This window comes from Biomphalaria glabrata, chromosome 6 (genome assembly GCF_947242115.1).
Source record: "Biomphalaria glabrata chromosome 6, xgBioGlab47.1, whole genome shotgun sequence".
In the NCBI taxonomy this organism is placed as follows: Eukaryota; Metazoa; Mollusca; class Gastropoda; family Planorbidae; genus Biomphalaria; species Biomphalaria glabrata.
In genome coordinates, this window is record NC_074716.1 from 8,361,477 (window position 1) to 8,381,556 (window position 20,080).

At 36.1% G+C, this 20,080-nt stretch overlaps 1 protein-coding gene across 1 annotated transcript in view; it reads left to right on the top strand.

Annotated features, from left to right (window-relative positions):
- LOC106078601 (3-oxoacyl-[acyl-carrier-protein] reductase FabG-like) overlaps window positions 1-20,016 on the top strand; it is a 41,213-nt gene extending 21,197 nt beyond the window's left edge. The window contains exons 2-9 of the mRNA XM_056032630.1: window positions 12,302-12,435; window positions 13,514-13,609; window positions 14,266-14,351; window positions 15,024-15,117; window positions 15,303-15,372; window positions 17,160-17,196; window positions 17,365-17,428; window positions 17,829-20,016. Coding sequence (XP_055888605.1) covers window positions 12,302-12,435; window positions 13,514-13,609; window positions 14,266-14,351; window positions 15,024-15,117; window positions 15,303-15,372; window positions 17,160-17,196; window positions 17,365-17,428; window positions 17,829-18,041 — 794 coding nt within the window. The 3' untranslated portion in view covers window positions 18,042-20,016. The remainder of the gene's footprint in view (window positions 1-12,301; window positions 12,436-13,513; window positions 13,610-14,265; window positions 14,352-15,023; window positions 15,118-15,302; window positions 15,373-17,159; window positions 17,197-17,364; window positions 17,429-17,828) is intronic.
- Window positions 20,017-20,080: the final 64 nt, after the last annotated feature.

The window sequence follows — 20,080 nt, forward strand, 5'->3', positions numbered from 1 at the left end:
ATTAACCATAGGTTAATTAATTCGTTGTAAATAAATCAATCAATAAAGAAAGTATAGCTTTTATATATATATATATATATATATATATATATATATATATATATATATATATATATATATATATATATATATATATATATATATATATATATATATATATGCTCAGAACGCTGTGGTCTAATCTCATTTGTGGACCGAGTGAGGGTGTCTGGAAGAAGGTCTTCCGTGCTGCCTTTAGGCGCTCAGTAAACACAACTCTGCTCGAGTCGGGTGTTGAACCTCGAGCCCCTTTCATAGGTAGCTAAGCCAAGCCAAGTTTCAACGTGCTAAGCCTCTCAACAACGCATCCCTCAATTAATTAATTTTGTTTTGTATAGAAAATGTACCAAGCTAAGGGAAGATAAGCCTTGTGTATGGAATTAACAGTTAATTTTCGCTAAAAATCTTTTTATTTTAACTGAACAATAGTCAATCAATAAAACCTATTTTATAAATAGCTCGGTGGCCAACACGTCGGAATTTCATCGTGTAGGCTCGAGACCTAGATTTCGAATTCAGACTCAGCCAACTTTTTTTTTTATAATTGCTTTTGAAAACTGTACTGATAATAAATATAAAATAACACTTATATTTTACTTCAAGATTAGTGAAGTAACTAGACATTTGGCTAATCAAATCTATTAAGTCAAAGAGTAAGGAATTAATTTTAGTTCATACAGAGTTGTGTCACAGCAGGGTTTGTTTTCTTTGATGGTATCATGTTAACTATCTAGATTGATTTTTTTAACCTATAAATCAATGATATAAATCTTCTAGGCCTAATTACTTTTCCCCCCCTTTCGTTTATTAAAACATTGAATTTGTTGAGCCATCAGCTTTTAAAAACTCTGTTCACTGGACCATGAATGTCATCTCATTTTTTTTTACACGCAGTCGTTTATTTTGAGACTTGCAGACCATAGCTCTAGTCAGTGCTTTTTTTTGTGTGTGACGGTACGCACCGGTACGGCGTACCGGCACCTTTTTCAATGTGGGGAAAATTATTACTTTTATTGTATTTTAACGTTTATTATTAATTTAATAGTAGTAAAAAGTTAGGCGGTCCATCACTCAGTACCGGCACCTATTTTTTTTTTTTTTTTTTACTTATTTAAATGCATTGCGTGCATCTTTGCCACCAGAAGTGGGACACAATTAGTCACACAATTATATCACAACTTTATATAGTCCAGTGCGTCGTGAACGCATTTTGATGTGCGTGTGTTAGCCGTGGAGCACGAGTGTCACCCTTCAGTTACGCCCCTGTCTTGTGCCTGTCCAGTGGTTGAATGGGTCAGCCTAGCAGGGGTAACGTGAGGTCAGGACTGCAGAACGACAGGGCTAGGCCTGTTGGTCTAGTGTGTGGGTAGTGAAGAAAGTGCTGCCGGTTGGTAGTTAGAGCTTTACGAGTTGATCTCTTATAGATCTAATAGATATTTGTTGTTCAATGACGAGGACCTCATTCACCCAACGGTCACGTGATGTCCGTGGATAAAACAACGGGAAAAAATACGGTCACGTGATATCCATGTTTGATTCCTATGTTGTATAGAATAAATAGGGAAGCACGTGACTTAAGGGTGTTTGTTTACGATTGGTGAATGAGGTCCAATAGAAACTCATCCTCCCCCCCCCCTTTTTTTTCCTTTGTGTAACTATGGCAACAGGCTAAACATCTTAGTAGAATGAAGGTAATCCTTATGAAACTATGGTAACTAGCTAAACATCTGGATGAAACGTTGGTAATCTTAATATAGCTATGGTAACAGAAATTACATCTTGGTGAAAGGTGGGTAATCTTTATGTAACTATGGTAACAAGCCAAACATGTTACTGAAAGATGTCTGGTGATATCCTTTAAACGGGAATTAGTTTTAATATCATTGAGACGCTCAAATGTCATTCGTCACGGAGACCAAAGGATTAACTTGTAGTTACACAAATCTAAAAGCTAAACTAATTTGTAATAAGTTAGATCATTTGTGCACATTGTCTTCTTTTTACACCACCTATAGACATGCGTGACAGGATTCCCCTAAAAGGTCATCAACTTATCACAGTTGTCTACTCTTTATTTAAATTTACATTCTCTAAGCCAGTGTTTCCCTAGTTTTTTCTTAACGGAACACGTTCAACATTCTGAGTGTTTAGCTGAACATGTTCAACATTCTGAGTGTTTAGCTGAACACGTTCAACATTCTGAGTATTTAGCTGAACACGTTCAACATTCTGGGTGTTTAGCTGAACACGTTCAACATTCTGAGTGTTTAGCTGAACACGTTCAACATTCTGAGTATTTAGCTGAACACGTTCAACATTCTGAGTATTTAGCTGAACACGTTCAACATTCTGAGTGTTTAGCTGAACACGTTCAACATTCTGAGTATTTAGCTGAACATGTTCAACATTCTGAGTGTTTAGCTGAACACGTTCAACATTCTGAGTGTTTAGCTGAACACGTTCAACATTCTGAGTGTTTAGCTGAACACTTCATTTTTTTATGGAGATTAATTTACGTGGTTGCCTATTAGTTAATTATCCCAGTAGTTCGTGGAAAACCTATTACAGCCTGTTGCAACACTATGGTTTAGGAAAACACTGCTCTAATTAACATTCTATAAGTGATAATAGAAATAAACCGTATGAAGAAATACAACATACGTGTCAGGCATGCTTTATATGTGACATGTAGATCTAATAAAGTTCTTTTTTTTTGTGTGTGACTTTTTTCTCTTTTTAAATTGTTCTATTAATTGTGTTTATGCTGGCTGAAATCCAGTGTGTATCCAGGACAGTGACTGGGCCGAGTAAACAATTAATTTAATCATATTCTTAATTATAATAATAATAAGTCTTGTCTTCCAGTCCGAAGATTAATGAGGAATGCAGTATTTCCCGTGGCTACACAGTCCCAGATGTGGCCTAGATATTTTGCCACTTCCGCCGGTGGTCGATTTAAATTTTCTTTTCGCCGTCTACGTCGTTTTTCTTTTGGTCTCAAATGTGTATCCCGTGGCATTTTGTTAAGTGACCTCCAGCTGTCTCGTTCTGAAGCCGCACACAACCATGTCACACCAGGTAGGTGTCAGTTAAAGCGAATAGGCGCCTAAGCTGGTCTTTAAAGCGTTTCCGTAGGAGCACCTCTGTTACGTCGACCATCTTTCGGGTCACCTTCATCTTCTTCATTCTCATTTGACAAGTCGAAGGGTTCAGATCAGTAATGCTATATCGGAGATGAACTGATTAGTGGTTTCCAGATCAGGCAGTTCTCCGTATATTTTTTTCTTCTATAGGAGGGTTTTGGGGCCAGAGTCATGTGTGGGCTTCTTGATATTGTATGCAGCTTCGAAGGCCATGGTCAGCATTCACTGGGGATGCTCCACAAGGGCTTCGCTAGGCCCGACCTCTAACTTCCGGAACATATGTGTCCGGTTCTGAGTCGAATAATGATACGTTGGTCATGTCGAGATACCTTATAATAGGCGTCATTTTTCTTTTGCATTGCTGTTGAGCTGGTCCAATAGTCATTTATTCTATACTCTATTATTTTCATCATTTCTTTTGGGTAGAGAGGGATTTGCATATGTTTGTTCATTCTTATCAACTCACAAAAAAGAAAAAAGACTGCTTTTAGCATACGTTCGTTCCTAATACGGTCTCCGTGCTAGCGAAGGTTTACTGGGCTAACAATGCACGTCAATACACTTTTATTTTTTAATTTCATGCGAAAGTGTGAGAAAAAAATTTTTGTACCGGTATTGCAATTCATATCAATGTACTTCCGCCCTTTAGTGACGATCACTTAAGTATATCACGCCAGTGTGATTTCACCTTAAAACGATACGTCGAGACATAGTGCATCTTTCTTTATTTATAGAGTGTTTGAAAGTAAATCTAGATAAATTTTAATGAGTAGCCATTACAGACCTTGCGATCTATAGGGCAGATTTTGTAAAGTTCATGTCTCTGTGGTCCACGATTAACGAGGAAATCATGTTGCCAGCACAACGACCAACCGCCTTTACTTTTCTCCAACTAATTAGAGCTGGGTAGAGTCAGAGGCGACCTAAAGATCCCGACATTTAAATCCAGTCTTTACCAGGATTCGAACCCGGGACCTTCCGACTCTGAAGCCAAGCGCTTTACCACTCAGTGCTTCCTAGTTCTGCTTTGTTGATGTTGCAGCTGCACCTTTACGCTGACTAAAAGGTATGGGTGGGTGGGGGTGGATTCCGACAGTTAAAACTTTACAGGTTCAAAACAGATTCTCGTTTTCATGATTGGTACCTGCGCTTGCTAACAACGATGAACGCCCTCCTACCCCCTGCCATTTTGTCATGTTTTGTTTACCCCTGTTTACAACAGTTTGGCTTTGAATACTTTGTTAATGGGACGGAAGTTCATGTTTTCTTGTTTACTGACGTCACCGGTAGCGACGTCATGGTTTTAGTTCATCAGCATTATTACGGGTCAATTAAACTAGTAATTGAGTTACTGGTGGACAAAATATCGAGGATGTAAATGGGCTATCAATAACGTTAAGAGCTCGGTTGTATCCATTTAACTTAACGTTAAGAGTTCGGTTGTATCCATTTAACTTAACGTTAAGAGTTCGGTTGTATTCATTTAACTGCTCTTTCATTCCTAGTGCTATTAGATCATGGAACCGGTTTCCTGAATCTCAGCCATAAAAAAAAAAGACTTCTCAGAGATTAAGTATTTAATTCTTATCTTATCTTATATAATACAGACGTTACTTCAAAAAAGAAGATGATTACGTCCTACGCGTCATGCATTTAGTCATGCATATTAACCAATGACTTAAATTCTGCCAAGTCACTGGTTTTCCTGGCTAGCTCAGGCAACCCATTCCATGCTCTAATAGCACTAGGGAAGAAGGAGATGGGACGAGGAATGTGCCTTTATCTTTGTGTAACAAACGGACGTATTTACATCTTTGTTTTTTTGAAGTAACGTCTGTAATTTATAAGATTGATAAGATAATAACCATATAAAAACACTCCTATTCATACTCGTGTTTACTATCATAGGCCTACATCTTCTTCTGTAAAGTATCATTAATGGATAGATATATAATTATGTATTATTTTTGTACAAATACATTTACAATCTTCGTAGAGCCAGTAATATGAACTCTGAGAACTGTTTGTATCTACGGCTTACACAAATACAAAGCCCACTCATCGTGAGGTCATATTGCTAGGCGAGTCAGGTGTGGGTAAATTCAGCACAACAAGAGACGATCCATCAACTGTCAAAGCTTTGTACAAATATCCTCACGATCTTTGAAGAGCTTTTGAAGTGGAGGCGTCGTACACTGCCAACACAGAGAAAGTATCAACACCAGAACCTGTGGACTGGAAAACACGCGCTAAGTGCTCCTTTGCACGATGTGGCGTTACGGGAATCTATAGTGTTTTGAAAAACAATTGAACTGGTGGTGGGAGGATGATGCCCAGGAACTCTCCCCCCGTCAGTGCCACGATCATCGGTTGTCAGTGTCCTCGCGATTAAAAAAGGGGGGGGGGGGGAGGGGTGACGCGTGGGGCAACTGCCTCTGGCCCCGCGATAGCAGAAATCTAGTTTGTTAATGTGAAAAAATGTCATTAGTTGCGTTAATTAAAGGCCAGTAAATCCTTGTAACAGGACTGGGGAACAAAATCTTACAGGACAATTACAATACAGTATTTAATGTAGACAAACGGCAAATAGTGCAGTACCTACGTTACTATAGTTTGTAACAATAATAACACCCACAGCAGTAGAGGCGGACGAGTCCGTTAACGTAATGTGGTACACTAGATGTAGTCTACTCTTATGCCTCACGAGCCCGCGTATGACACTTTCTAGGGGGCCCCGCGTATGACACTCGTCCCGGGTTCCGTGTATTGCTAAGCAGCCTCTGTTCTAAGGACTAATTGTTTCCTGACACATTGTTCACGTGCATTCGTGCCAGTTCAATAGGGGCGCAGAGAGGGCTGCTTTTATTTATTCGATGTAAGTGGCTAGGCTTACAGGGGTGAACAAACAACAATAAATAGAACCAAACAATAACAGGACTGAACTAAAGTTATAGATTTCGTTAGTAAGTACTCAACGCAAAAACTGAACAAAAATTATGGAATTGGTGTGTACTCAACACGTATCGTTTTCTGTCGGCTCAGAGAAACTTCTCATCTCATTGCCCGATGTTGTAAAAATGTGGCCTACACACTGCCATTGATTATGTTCAATGACCTGAGTTGTTAACGACATTGTCAGAATGGAAACTTTAAAGCTAGAGAATTTTGGTAGGCAAGTTTGTAAACAGCATCTATTTATATATCCATTTTATTGGGCTGTTGTTTTTTGTGGGTTTTTTTTTTGTTTGTTTTTATGTTTGTTTTTTTACAAATCTTCTATCAACTCCGTCTGTCTGGCAGGAGTCTATCTCTCTACCACTTCCCATTCTCAGATCAAGTTGAATCTTTGCACAATTATTCATTGTCGATAACTACCAATATTAACCAGTTAATTAAGTAATTAGTGGTAATTTATTTTGTGTTTTTTTTTTTATAAAAAAGGAAATAAATGTTTTCAGTATCGAGAGATATGTCAGTAATTGTGCTGCTCTTTCTCCTATGTAAGCTTTGTTCTTTGTTTTTTAAGTACCTGATTTAATATTTTGATTGTTAAAGATAATATGCTTATTGGCTAAAAAAAACAACGGAATCCTTTGTGGACTAATGCATCTCTGTCGACATGCCGGTTGTGTAGTTTCATTCAGCATGGGCATGGCTAGGCGTGTTGAGAGTAATCCCACACTTTTCGCTTTTGCATATTTTAAGTGTGTTTTTTTACTGGCGTGTGCTAGTCTGTGCTGTCCTCTTAAAGTTTTGTTTTGTTTAAGAGTAGAAAGGGGGATGGTGTTTACGGTCACCGTTGTGTGTGTATGTTTGTGTGTTGGAGAGGAGGGGGCGATGGGGGATGTTGGTGACAGACATTGATTAGAAGTACTTAGTTGACGAGTCATTAAAATCTGCTGCGTGCATGTGTGTTAGTGTCGGCCTGCATGTGTGTACGTATTGCAGCTGTGTGTGTGTGTGCTGGAGTGTGTGTGTAGTGTGAGTGTGCATGGTGGCGTGTGCATGCATGTTAGTGTTGGCCTGGATGTGTGTACGTTGTGTAGCTGTGTGTGTATGTGCATGAAGGCGTGTGCATGCCTGTGCGCTTGTATGCATGTGTGTGACACTGTTGGAAAGGGTGTCTGTCCTTGCAAGAGAAATCTTCTCAGTATGAATATAACTAAGCTCCTTCTAAGACTAGTACATTGTGTTATAGTTAAATAACGGCAATCCCAGTTCTCTTTGGATCACCACGGATTGGGCTGGGGGGTGTCCTTCGTTTAACCCCGGGTGCCCCCAAGAAGGAATTGTAATCAGAAACCACATAAAAACACCAGACTACCAAGTTAAAACAAGGGGGGGGGTGTGCATTATCCCCTGAAAACTCGGTAAAACAGTTTTTAAATAAAACCTTTGATTTAATGTCAAAAACTCAATCGATAGTAAGCATATTTTATTTTACTGCAATAAATTTGTATTTTTGGGTCTCACGTGAGCTCAAGATTTACAGCTCCAAGTCTAATCTTTGATTTTATGTTTCTAATATAGATTTTCAACGGGAACACACTACTCACATCTATTTGACCGAGCACCTGCACGCCACACAGTGCACACAAAGCACTCCTCTTTCAAATCTTGAAACTTAAATAGCCCACCCCCACTCAAAGTCTTCTCCCACTTGTCACTCAAGGCATGTCTCGAATTGCCTCCCCTGATCATTCCACCTTGTACACATTTATAGACCTCAATCATTCCTGCAATCGATAGTTTAGCACAGTGGTTCCCAAACTTTTTTGTCTCGTAGACCCCTTGGAAGTCCTCGTAGACCCCTGGGGGTCTATATAGACCACTTTGGGAATCACTGGTCTAGCAGTGAAACATCACAATGATTTCGTTCACACTTTCATCTCGCGACGTCAACAAACTCCAGCACAAAGTAGACCATAAAATTTATGTACTCACAGCATTTTGCTTGATTACTTTTTTATTAAGCAGGAAAAAAATTGGAAGAACGAAATTGGGGGAAAAAGTGGACTAAGGAAGTCTGTTTTTTTAGCCTAATTGGTGTTGTCTCTTAAAACACAATGCTAAATGTGCCATGGATTTCATCAATTCTTTTATGCATACAGCTTGCTATAATCATAGTGACATAGTCCAGTGATGCCCAAAATAGGGTCCGATTCGGTTTGGTAAAGGGTAAAGATCGTTCGAATCAAAGTTCGGGTTCGGTCGTAAGTGACTCTTTAAGTGAGGTTGTAGTTCGGTTCGTTTCCCACCTTTTTGGGTTAAGAGTAGGCCTAAATTATACAATTGTTAAAATCTAATAGGCGTACTTAAAAACTTGAATTATTACTATATAATAATAAGGCATTTTTTCAAGTCCAAAGATTTAGGAAGAGTACCGTATTTTACGCAGAAAATATACTGTGCGACATATATATATATATATATTTAGCAATCGACTTTTGTAAACGAATTGCTAATTGCATCACAAACAGAACAACTTGTAAGATAACGTTATTATTCTCTCTCTCTCTCTCTCCCCCCCAATTCCCTTTCCTTTTTAGATTTCTTCATGTTGCATAATGTCCAGAAAAACTAGATCATATATCTGATCATTAGATTATGCAGATGGTCCATCTAGAGTGTCTACTTGGCTTGTTATCACCTTCTCCTAGCCATTATTGTGTGAGAAGCTCACAAGATATACAGCTGCCAAACTTACACAAAGATTCGCGAGCAGAAGACAAAAAGCAGTTGTTTCACCTAAACATTTTCAAGCTACACAATTTCATAAAGTTTCAATCACTTATTTATTTTTTAAATCTAAACGTGACGGACGGACAGACAGACACGCACAACTGATAGCTCTCCTTTCGGGAGCCGCTAAAAACATGTGCTCATTGTCTTGGTTGGGTTTTCTGGCTTAAAAACAAAGAAAAGAAGAACAACAAACAACACTTGGAGCTTAAACAAATTTAGCCCTTAGCCCAACTTACTCATGGCCTCGTGTACATGAAATAACGAGTTTCTATAAATATAAAGTTTCACAGCCTAGAAAATACATACCCATCTGTCTCGGATGCAATTAAATTAGCCTTGACTACGCCATTTGATGGAGGCGCTGTGGCTGAGGAGCAAAGCGCTTGGCTTCCAGGGTTCGAATCCTGGCGAAGAATGAGATTTTAATTTCGGGATCTTTGGGCGCATCTGAGTCCACCCAGCTCAAATGCGTACCTGACATAAGTTGAGGGAAATGTAAAGGCGGATGGTCGTTGTGCTGGCCACTTGACACCTTCGTTAACCGTGGTCCACATCATCTGCCCGGTAGACCGCATGGTCTGAAAGGCTAACTTTTACGTCCTTTGATAGTTCGATTTTATTTCTTGAAAAGTTTAGCTATTCATATAAAGCAAAGAGCTTTTAACATTGTCACCACGGAATTAATAAATCTGTCAAAGGATTTTAAGATCCAATGCAGAATTAGGAGATCAGTCTCAGGCTCGCAGCATCGCGTGTTTAAGCAGAATGCAGACAAACAGCAGCAGTTTAAAGCTGACCTCGTAAATATCATTTGGCATACAAATGTCAGTACTGAACTACGGATGGCTCGAATTTCAAGTGAAAATCATAGTCGGTTGTTTTGAAAGTATCTAAGGCTACATAGTAAAAGCAGAGACAGAGAGGAGGGAGGGGGGCGGATTTATTTTTGTCTCTGATTGTCTATCTTTATAAACAGTTTTGATTGAAACAATCACTTCAATCGGTTTGCACTTTTATAGAAAACTACGTGCATTTTTCTGTTCTCTGCCTTTCCTCCTTGTCACACGAGCTAAACAAATCAATAGATCTAGTCCTTTGAACAGAACGTGGGTAGAAAGGGAGGCCATCGTTAATCAGGAAAACCCGAATCATAATTACACGAATCAGAGCGATTTGATTCAAAACCATGCAAATCAGAGGATGGACTCTTAATGTCTAGAGAGAGAAATTGTGTTTCAAGTTGCAATTATACAGAGCTAACTTCAAAGGAGAATACGTGTTGATTTGTTTTTATGTTTTCATTGCCTTTATTTTTTGAAAGCTTTTACCGGATGGATATTTCTAGTGGAGAAGTTACAAGGTCAAGGATAGGGTAGTTGCAAACTTTGTATTAAAAATGAAAAGATAATACTAGAGTACCGCTAAATAGGCAAAGAATCGTTCACAGCATTGTTTCAATGGTCTGTAAGGCTGGTCTGCTGATGCATGTTGAGAGTATAAATCACTGTTTACCATCAGCAGATATTCCTTGATATTACTTGCCCATATCTGATCTACAAGGTAAGGATGCGGGGGGATGGGGGGAGGACACGTTTGACCTTCGACCTTCCTGCTATATCACATATCCTGCATGGCCATGGCACCAAGGCGTGACTTTTGGATGTAATGACTGGTCCGAATAAAGCCTTCTTGGTGTAATTACTTGCTTCTGTCTAGACAAGGGCGCCCCTTGTAGCCAAATTGTCACGTAGGGAATAGTTGTCTCTATCGTTAGGGCCTTATCATTGGGATTTCTATTGCAGGAACACTGAGTTTGTAATCTCCAGTGGGGCTGTCGTCGTGCCTTCATGGGATACGAAACATGGAGGTGGGGGGGGGGTAGGGGCTAGACGTACGTAGCCCAGGCGCCATAATAATAATAATAACAACAATAAAATGCGGGAAGAAAGGGGCAACTTAAAAGAATATAAAGGAAAAATTGGGGGGGGGGTGGCTGAGTGGTAAAGCGCTTGGCTTCTGAACCATGGGGTCTATAGTTCGAATCTAGGCGAAGGCGGAGTTGGGGAAAGTAAAAGCGATTGGTCGTTGTGCTGGCCACATAACACTTTCCTTAACATCATCAACCTCTGAAAGAGAGTAGGCCTACTGTACTATCACTTTCTTTAAGGAACATTACACATGATGGCCGAGTGATACAACATTTACCTTTCGAATCAAAGAGCTCGTTCGAATATAGACAGGGATTGTAAATGACCATTTTATGAAGTCTCTACCGAGCTCTAGACAATAGTTCTATTTAAGAGGGGTGTGTGGCTGAGGGGCATTAAAGGCTTGTCTACCTAACAAGGGGACGAGTTCGAATCTCCAAGTAGACCAATCATTTTGATATTTAACTCTAGCTGAGCTGTGTTTGTTTGATAGTCGAAAGCAGCACGGAAATCTCTCTCTTCTCTCCCACATCGCATTAAAACACAAACTCGGAGTTGGCCCGAATGGTCTACCCACGGATCATCTACTTTTTAAGCCGAGCAGGTATCAAGGCAGGGTTCAATATTTTCAGCCCGAATATCAGAAGCTTTGAAGTACAAACTATTAACAACTACTAACCCTCCGTTTTAAGTAGACGTGTAACCTACGCGGCGAAAACATTGTGGATGTAGGCTAAATGTTTGGTTTCGCTGGCTGACAGTGGTACTCCATTGGTAGTAGTCAAAGCTATCAACTGATTGTTATGATAATATGGTTACAAATGTGCGACTGGTCTAACATATGTTCATGGCTGTGCTCTAAGGACGCAATTGTGTCACACTGTTCCCTTGTCAGCAGATCTAAACGAACCAAAGGTTTGGAACTCGTTCACATTGAGATGAAGACCGCATGCTTCACTACCTGTTCAAAACTTCAACAATTTAAGCTCTGTCTGTTACGTTCTCAGAAACACTTGCGCCTACATTATATTTGTTAGTACCACAGCTGCACAAGGCAATTATTGTCTTAATTAAGAAGCTATGATTAGGCCTATACGTAGAGGACTGCAAGGGAGTCACAAATCTGTTGGTTGTTAGAGAAAGTAAATTTTTTTCTTCCGTTGTCCTTTTTAACTGTGCGAAATAATTATTGGGACATTTTTCAGATCTTAAGTATCGTTGTTAGGCCTAAGTCATTAATTTTTTAATTAATTAATTAATTATTTTTTTTTGGTTTGTCATTCCTTATGCCCTAATAAACTAATACATATTTAACAGCAACAACAATTTATTCACCCCTGTTAAAAAATAACAAAACAAAAATTTTGTTCTGCCTCTTTTTTTCGCATGCTTCCTTTCCTAGGGGAAAATTAAAAATTAATGTCTACTTATTATTTTCCTGTCCAGGTGCAAGCTCGGGTATCGGTGCAGCCACAGCTACTCTTTTTGCTCAACTGGGGGCCAGGTTGGCTCTGACTGGAAGAAATGAAGTCAATTTGAAAAAAGTTGGTGAGAAATGTGAAAAAGCAAGTGGGAAAAAAGTAAGTTTAATTTGAACAGCCTGTTTGTAGACAGTGTATCTGTTGTTGTTTTTTCAAATCAAAGTCTCTAGTGTTCTTCACAGTTGGGGTGAGGTTACTTGAGAAGCAACACAATTATGTAGAAATTGTTCATTTCAGTTTCTTATTGGAACTTAAAGATCTAGATTAATAGATCTAATAATACTCTCCCTCTGTATTTGGTCCGGGGTTCAAAGACAGTGTTTTTTTTTTTCCGGGATCTTCAGGTGCCTCTGAGTCCACACAGCTCTAATAGGTACCTGCCATTAGTTTGGGAAAAGTAAAGGCGGTTGGTCATTGTGCTGGCCACAGAAAAAGATGATGTAAACATCATCTGCCCTATAGACCACAAGGTCTGAAAGGGGAACTTTACTTTACTTTGTTTTATTTAGATCTAAATATACAGAAGGTGTTTTAGTTGTATACAGTGCTTTTTTTGTGACGGTACGCACCAGGTCACCTTTTTCAATGTGGTGAAAAATATTACTTTTCTTGTATTTTAATGTTTATAATTTATTAGTAGTTAAAAGTTAGACAATACATCACTGAGTACTGGCACCTATATTTAAAAAAAAAAAAAAAGCACTGGTTTTACATGAAGCAAATAGGAAAATTAACTGGACATTGCAGACAGTAAAACATGTTTTGACATAGGACACAAACTTGAAGTTTATTTCACATAAAAGATTAACAAAGTTTTCCTAAGATTAACACAGTACAAGCCATTGCCACATTCATTTCTATATGGTGCCAAACATTGTTCCGTTATGCCTATGCTGAGAAAATCACTAGATCTTGAAATGTGTGGAACACATCCATTACACACAACCCCACATCCCTGTTTGGTTTCTAACCAGGGCTTTTGATAGGGGAAATTGGTGATTTTTCACATCTATGCTCAATAAAAGGGAATTTGAAAATGATAATCAGATTTTTGACTAATGTTTAAAAAGCTTTTTGCATTTGAAATCTATAGAAACTTTTTAGTTTTTTGTAAAGTCTATGATTTTTTATCTACTAATTCATTGTTAAGATATCAAACTTTTTATTTTCATAACAGCCATTACTTCTTGTTGGTGACTTGACAGTAGATGCTGATACAAAAAGAATATTTCAGGGAGCTGTGGATGGCTATCAAGGCCAGCTAGACATATTGGTAAGCTTATTGTTTGAATTAAATGATGACCCATGAAATGGTTAATGGTTGTTGGTGTTTTTCTGAAGATATTTCATCTTTAAAACAACAAAACTAATGAAATAAACTACAGGTTATGAGTTCTCCTTTTTTTAAAGGATTATAGGAGCATTTTTCAAGCTGTGGGCTTAGGGGGCATGACATTCTTTCAAAAGAAAAGGGGGCAAACCCAATTTATTTTACAAGGTTGTATTTTATTGTAGTTGTCAATCTATGTTTGAATACCTAGGTAGAATTACATTTTTAGCAAATTTGAAAAATATTCTAAGTATGAGATATCGTTTTATCTTCTACTAATAAGGACTTTTAAAGTCTATACCATTTTCGTGAGTGGCATCTGCAGCAGTACTGACTCAAAACGTTTTGAAGAAATTTCAAAATGTCTCCACTAACATGTTTCTTCTTGTGACAGATTGGTCAAAATCTTTCAGACTGTTGTACATTGTTATGTTGATGACTATTATTTGTTCTGAAGCTTAGAACACAGGAAAATGCTTGGCTGCTGGGTAGCTTGTAGAGAAAAAATATGATTAGTGATATTTTTAACATCAAAAAAGTAATTTAACAAATATCATTAGATTTTAAAAGAACTTTTAACATCATTTTTTTTTTTTCAGATCAACAATGCTGGTATTATTGCTCTGGGTGGAATACAGAAGGCAACATTAGAACAATATGACAAAATAATGAACACAAATGTCAGGTAAAGTCAGGCTTGGTTCTTAAACATAGATCTAAATTTCAATTTTAAAAAATGTTAATAATAATAGTAACAAACAATCATTTTTTTTCTTTTCAACACCAGTTGCTTTGTGAGCTATAAATAGATCATTGTTTTGACATGGAGAGTAGATACATGTTATTAATATATCAAAAGTTTTTTTTTAAATAAAATATAGATTCATCACTTATAACCACTTTCCAACGAGCTTAAACATATGTTTTAATGAATACCAGCCTTTAAGCAAAGATATTTTGGTTTGTTGGAAAGGGTGAGAAAAGTTAACTGATAAAATAATAGGCCTATATATTTTTTAACTTGGTGAGTTTAAACTTTTTATGCAGACTTTTATGCATTTAATCATTTTTATTTCAATATAGTGGTTAGTAATCAACCAGTAATCAGTAATAAAATTTGACTAAAAATATTAAATTAATTTACAAGTAATTTACATGTAAATAACAGCTCTGAATATGTTTCTTATGTTTGAAAAAAGTAAAAAAATACACTGCATATTTAAACATTATTTATAGCTGATGAAGGCTTTGTGGCCCAAATGTCCTTTGTTCTAATTTAAGCCCTTTAAACATGCACTGCTGTTTTATTTTTATTTTTCCATGTTTGATAAAATCTTTTATTTCTTTGGTTCTTTAGAACTATGTTTCACATGACGCAGCTGGCTGTTCCATATCTCATCAAAACTAGAGGAAATGTTGTGAATGTCTCAAGTATAAATGGACTACGTGCCGTAAGAAAAATATTAACTTATTACTTTTTTTTATTACTCTTTTTTTAAGTTAAATAAAGTGTCGCAAGTGACACATAGCCAATAACATTTTTTTTTATTCAATTCTATTTCTTGTATCAAATCATACAATAATTTTGGTGAATAATTATGTGAATTTCCCCCTAATGTCCTCTCTATACTTTCAGTTTGCTGGTGTTCTTACATACAGTTTGTCCAAACATGCAATAGATGCCTTTACACAGTGTGTTGCTTTGGGTAAGTGTCAGATTCTCTATTAACAGAGCCTTCATGAAACATGATGAACCCACATGGTAGACCATTATGTATGGTAGTCTTATTTGGAAATACTAAGCACAAATAAACTTGGATTGATAAAACAAATAAAAAAACTCCAGCAATCTGAAGCAGAATAACTTGAATAAGAAAAGAACACAATGACACAAAAAACACCTGCCCTTCTTTATTCTAATACACCAAGTATATCCAACTACTCACAAAATAATTGTACATTCAACAAACGTAAAATGTTCAGTCAAATACTATGCATTCTGTTCACATTCATACTCTAGGAATATATAAATAAAGGAATGCAGCTCTTTCATATCTAAATAACAACACTACAGCAATACATTTAGTTTTACCATACCGGCTACTGACAGTAAGCATTGGATTAAATGCTTTATCTTCTTTTCTCATATGTTGTCTGAATCAATAACAAATGATGCATGCAAACCTATAAACAAAGGTATTTTTGTTTTTCTGAGAAAAGTATGTTAGTTTATTTGCAGACAGTTGCATAACATATGTTATGTTATGGCCTCCTTCAGTTGCAAGGTGACTATGGATCATCTCATCAGTTCCCCCCCTCTCCGTACAGCTGATGTATCCAAAGGAGCGGCAAGTGCTGATACAGTTGGGGGGGGGTGTCAGCTGTGTCACAGGCTCTGCTATGTGTAGCACTGAGTGCTACTTATTGCCTAAGGGTCCCCGGCTCCTGATTTTTCCTTAGGGTTGACTCCTGAAGCCTTTCCCTTGATTGGGTATAGCTGCAAGGCAACAGAGGTTTGAATTCATAGTTTTCCTTCTCCTAGGTGGGTAGCCAGCAATGGCTAACTAATCCCTGCTGTCTGAAGCCAGTAACACAGACTAAAAACTAAAAATACCTAGGTGTTATAATAATGAAAAATTACTATGGAATGCCCATATTGATGAAATTATTTTAAAAATCTAACAAAGCATTAGGGTTAATTAAAAGAAATTTCTACAAATGAAATAATAACACAAAACTAAAATGTTATATAACTTTGGCTAGGCCAATAATAGAATATGCATCTTCTGTTTGGGACCCCTCAACTCAAGAGAAAATTAAGAAACTATAACAGACACAAAATAGAGCAGTGAGATTCATAATAAATGAATATTCACATTTGATTAGAGTAACACCTTTAGAAAAATCACTAAATTTAGAAACCCTTCAGGATAGAAGACTTAAAAGTAAAGTAACAATTATAAAACATTGAACCATAATCTTCTAGTAAACCTAATAAAATACTCAGAAAGAGAAGACACAAAGATAAAGGCACATTACTTGTTCCATATGCTAGGACAAATCTGTACAAAATCTCATTCTTCCCTAGTGATTATAGAGCATGGAATGGGCTGCTCGAGCCAGCCAGGAAAACCAATGACTTGGCAGAGTAGTAATTGATTAACATGCATGACTAGATTGACCTAGGCACACACATAGGATGTAATCATCTTCTTTTTTTTTTAAGCAAAATGTCTGTATTTTATATAAGATAAGATCTATTCCTGTATCTTTCCCTAACAACTATTGAGAAAAAAAATTTTAAAATAAAATTATATTATATATTGTAAACATATGAATATGAAATTAATTTCTTATATAATTATTTTTTCTCTCTCTACATTTTATGATACAAACATAGAAAGTCTGATATTAAATACTTAGTTGTGTTTTGATAATTCTTTTGATAGTTTGAACTCTTTTGAAACTCAAAATAAAACTTTTTTATTGACAGATTTAGCTGACAAGAAAGTCAGAGTCAACTGTGTGAAGTAAGTCTAGGATTTTATGTCTAGTTTTGTGGTTGCAGCTAACAATAAACCTAACTTAAAATTTTTTTTAAAATCCTTATTAAGCCTATTCTCTCAAGCCTTATTTTTAGAAAAACAAACAATATGTTCAAATTTTTTGATGTTTTTTTTTGTAATTTTACTCTAAAGCCCTGGTGTAACTCACACTGAACTACATAAACGAGCTGGTCTAAATGAAAAGGAATATGAAGCAGTAAGTATCATTGAATGTTATATCATAAAGATATAAAACTGTGATATTGATAATATTGATTGTATATTTCATAGTCTTTGGCAATGCTTAAGAAACTTAACCAAAAAAAAGTTTTTTATGGGAGAGAAAAAAGGCTCGTTATAAATAGTATAACTCTTATATTCTTAAAATTATATAAACAATTTTCTTTATTTTAACTTAATACATTCCTCTTTATAATCAATCCAAAAAATAATATGACAGTGGGTTTCTTTTTCATTAGTGCAATTCGCAATTAAAAAAACAAAGCGTTCTTTTAACTCACATTCTATTACATCAAATGTATCTGTCTCTAATTATTTTAGACTTAACTTGTTAATGTTATCCCACTTTGTAATATTATCTTACTTCTGTGATTCAGTATCTTAAGAGAGCAAGATTTACACATGCTTTAGGAAGATACGCTGAGCCAGAGGAAGTAGCAGATTGTATAGCCTTTCTAGCATCAGACCAGGCCTCCTTCATCACAGGAGCAAGTATACCAGTGGATGGTGGTCGGCATGCTTTGTGTCCCAGCAGCTTATCACGTGAAGAGGGTGGTGTCTCTGCCATGGCTCAAAATACAGACGTTTAACAAGAATGAGACTGAGATTAAAATGTGGAAGTTTGTTCTGCTATTTGATTATGTCTTTATTTTTGAATTCATCACTGGGTTTATTTTTTATTATGAAACTATCAAAACATCTGTTCTTGTTAAAGCTATGAATTAAAAAAAAAAAAAGATAATTTTTTTGAAAGATTCAAATTTAATTAAAATGTTGCTTCAAAAATTTCTTTCAGTCTTAGAAAAAGTTTAGCTTTTACCAAATGTATAATTAAAACTTACACTAACTGTAAGAATGTTTAATCCACTTTTACTTAAAGGAACAGAAATATCATTTGTGAGCACTTGAGGGAATGGTAACCATGTGTTGTTAGCCTTTTTTGAAGCTTTGGGTTTCTTTTTCTAACCTATCCATGTTATTTCTTTTCAGAATTTTGTTTCTCCTGTTTCTTTTCCTTTACTCCATTTGGTTTTGTATCATAGGCCTGATTATTTATTGTGATGCATTGCCATTGTTACTTGACATGTGTTCTGGGTTGTCTCTAACATTTAGCAGCACACATGTTCTGGACAGTCTCCAGCCTGGCATTTACAAAAAGTTTCCGTTTGGCATTAAGCATTCCTTTTTTTTTTTAAACTGAAACCATTCTCCATCGAACAAGTGAATGTATCACATCTTGGGAAGGCATATCAAGTGAATGTATCACACATTATTAGGAAGGCAGAACATTTGAAAAAAAATAGGGCTTTATGAATATTTCACTATGCATAGCAAATATTGGCTGTTGTAACTAACTATGCCATTACATAATTTTTTTTAAGATACAAGTAGAAATCTAAAAAATTGCATACATTTTTTTGTCTAAATGAACAAAGTAAAAGAAATGTGTTATTTTATTGCAAAGATTTATTTAAAAAAAACAATCTTATGCCATATTTTAAAGTCTCATTTGTAAATGCATATAAAAATGAACAACAAAGATTATCAACATTTTAAAATCTAACCATCATGCAAGCATGGTGTGCGATTGGACATTTAATTCTGTTATAGCCATCATTCCATTTGAATGTATAAATAAGAAGATACAAAACAACTAAAACAATACTGTGTGTGACGCCAGTATGATAACCTGCTGTGAAACTCAGTTAAATTTTTTTCCCTAAAGATTGAGTTTTATGGTGTGTGTAATTTTCTTTACATGGAATACAACTTAATGTCAATTTTGTATTAAATGCAATTGTGGGTCCTATGTTTTGTTTCATTTGATATTTGTGGCAATATTTGTTTCTGTGAAACATAAATGTAGAATTATGACAGATATGCTTTTATGCATATCATATTGTAGATTTTCGATGTTATAGCATGTTTTGTTCACCTACACTGAATGACTTATTGTAAGCATTGGACCTTCTGTTTTCCATTTGGTTTCATTAAGATGTGAACGAAGTCCAACTATTCCATCTTACTATTGTTTCATGCACATAAAAAAGCACAATAGATCTGATTGTTATATTACATCATTACCAAATTGTTTCTGTTGCATTCAAAGACTTGTTCGTCTTGGTAAAACATCTGAATTCGAATTTGACACATAAATAAAAACAAAAGTTTAACACCAAATATTTTATTTTGTGCTTTTTAAAAATATTTGTTTACTTTTCCACTAATTTTAATTTTAGGCAGTATGTATACCTAGACTTTGCTCAGTTTTGAGAAAGCAATTAATAAAACCCTGTGAGTATTTATAAATTCATAAGATATCTGCCAATTAAAGAAAAACATTTTTCTTTGGTTTCAGCAAATATTGAAATTAAAGTACTTGTATCACAAATTAAACAAAATGGACTCCAGAAGTATGAAAGAGAAAGTATTGCAAACTATATTCACTAAACTTGCCTTCATTTTATAATGTATTAGTTATACTTGTATGTATGCCAAAGAAACTACTGGGAAATAATTTCCTGGGCATATCTAAAATACTGAATTAAAACAAAATAACCTGAACTTTTCTTTTTGTTATTTTTCTGTTCTGTAAATGTAGTAATGGGCGACATCGTTCCGACCACAG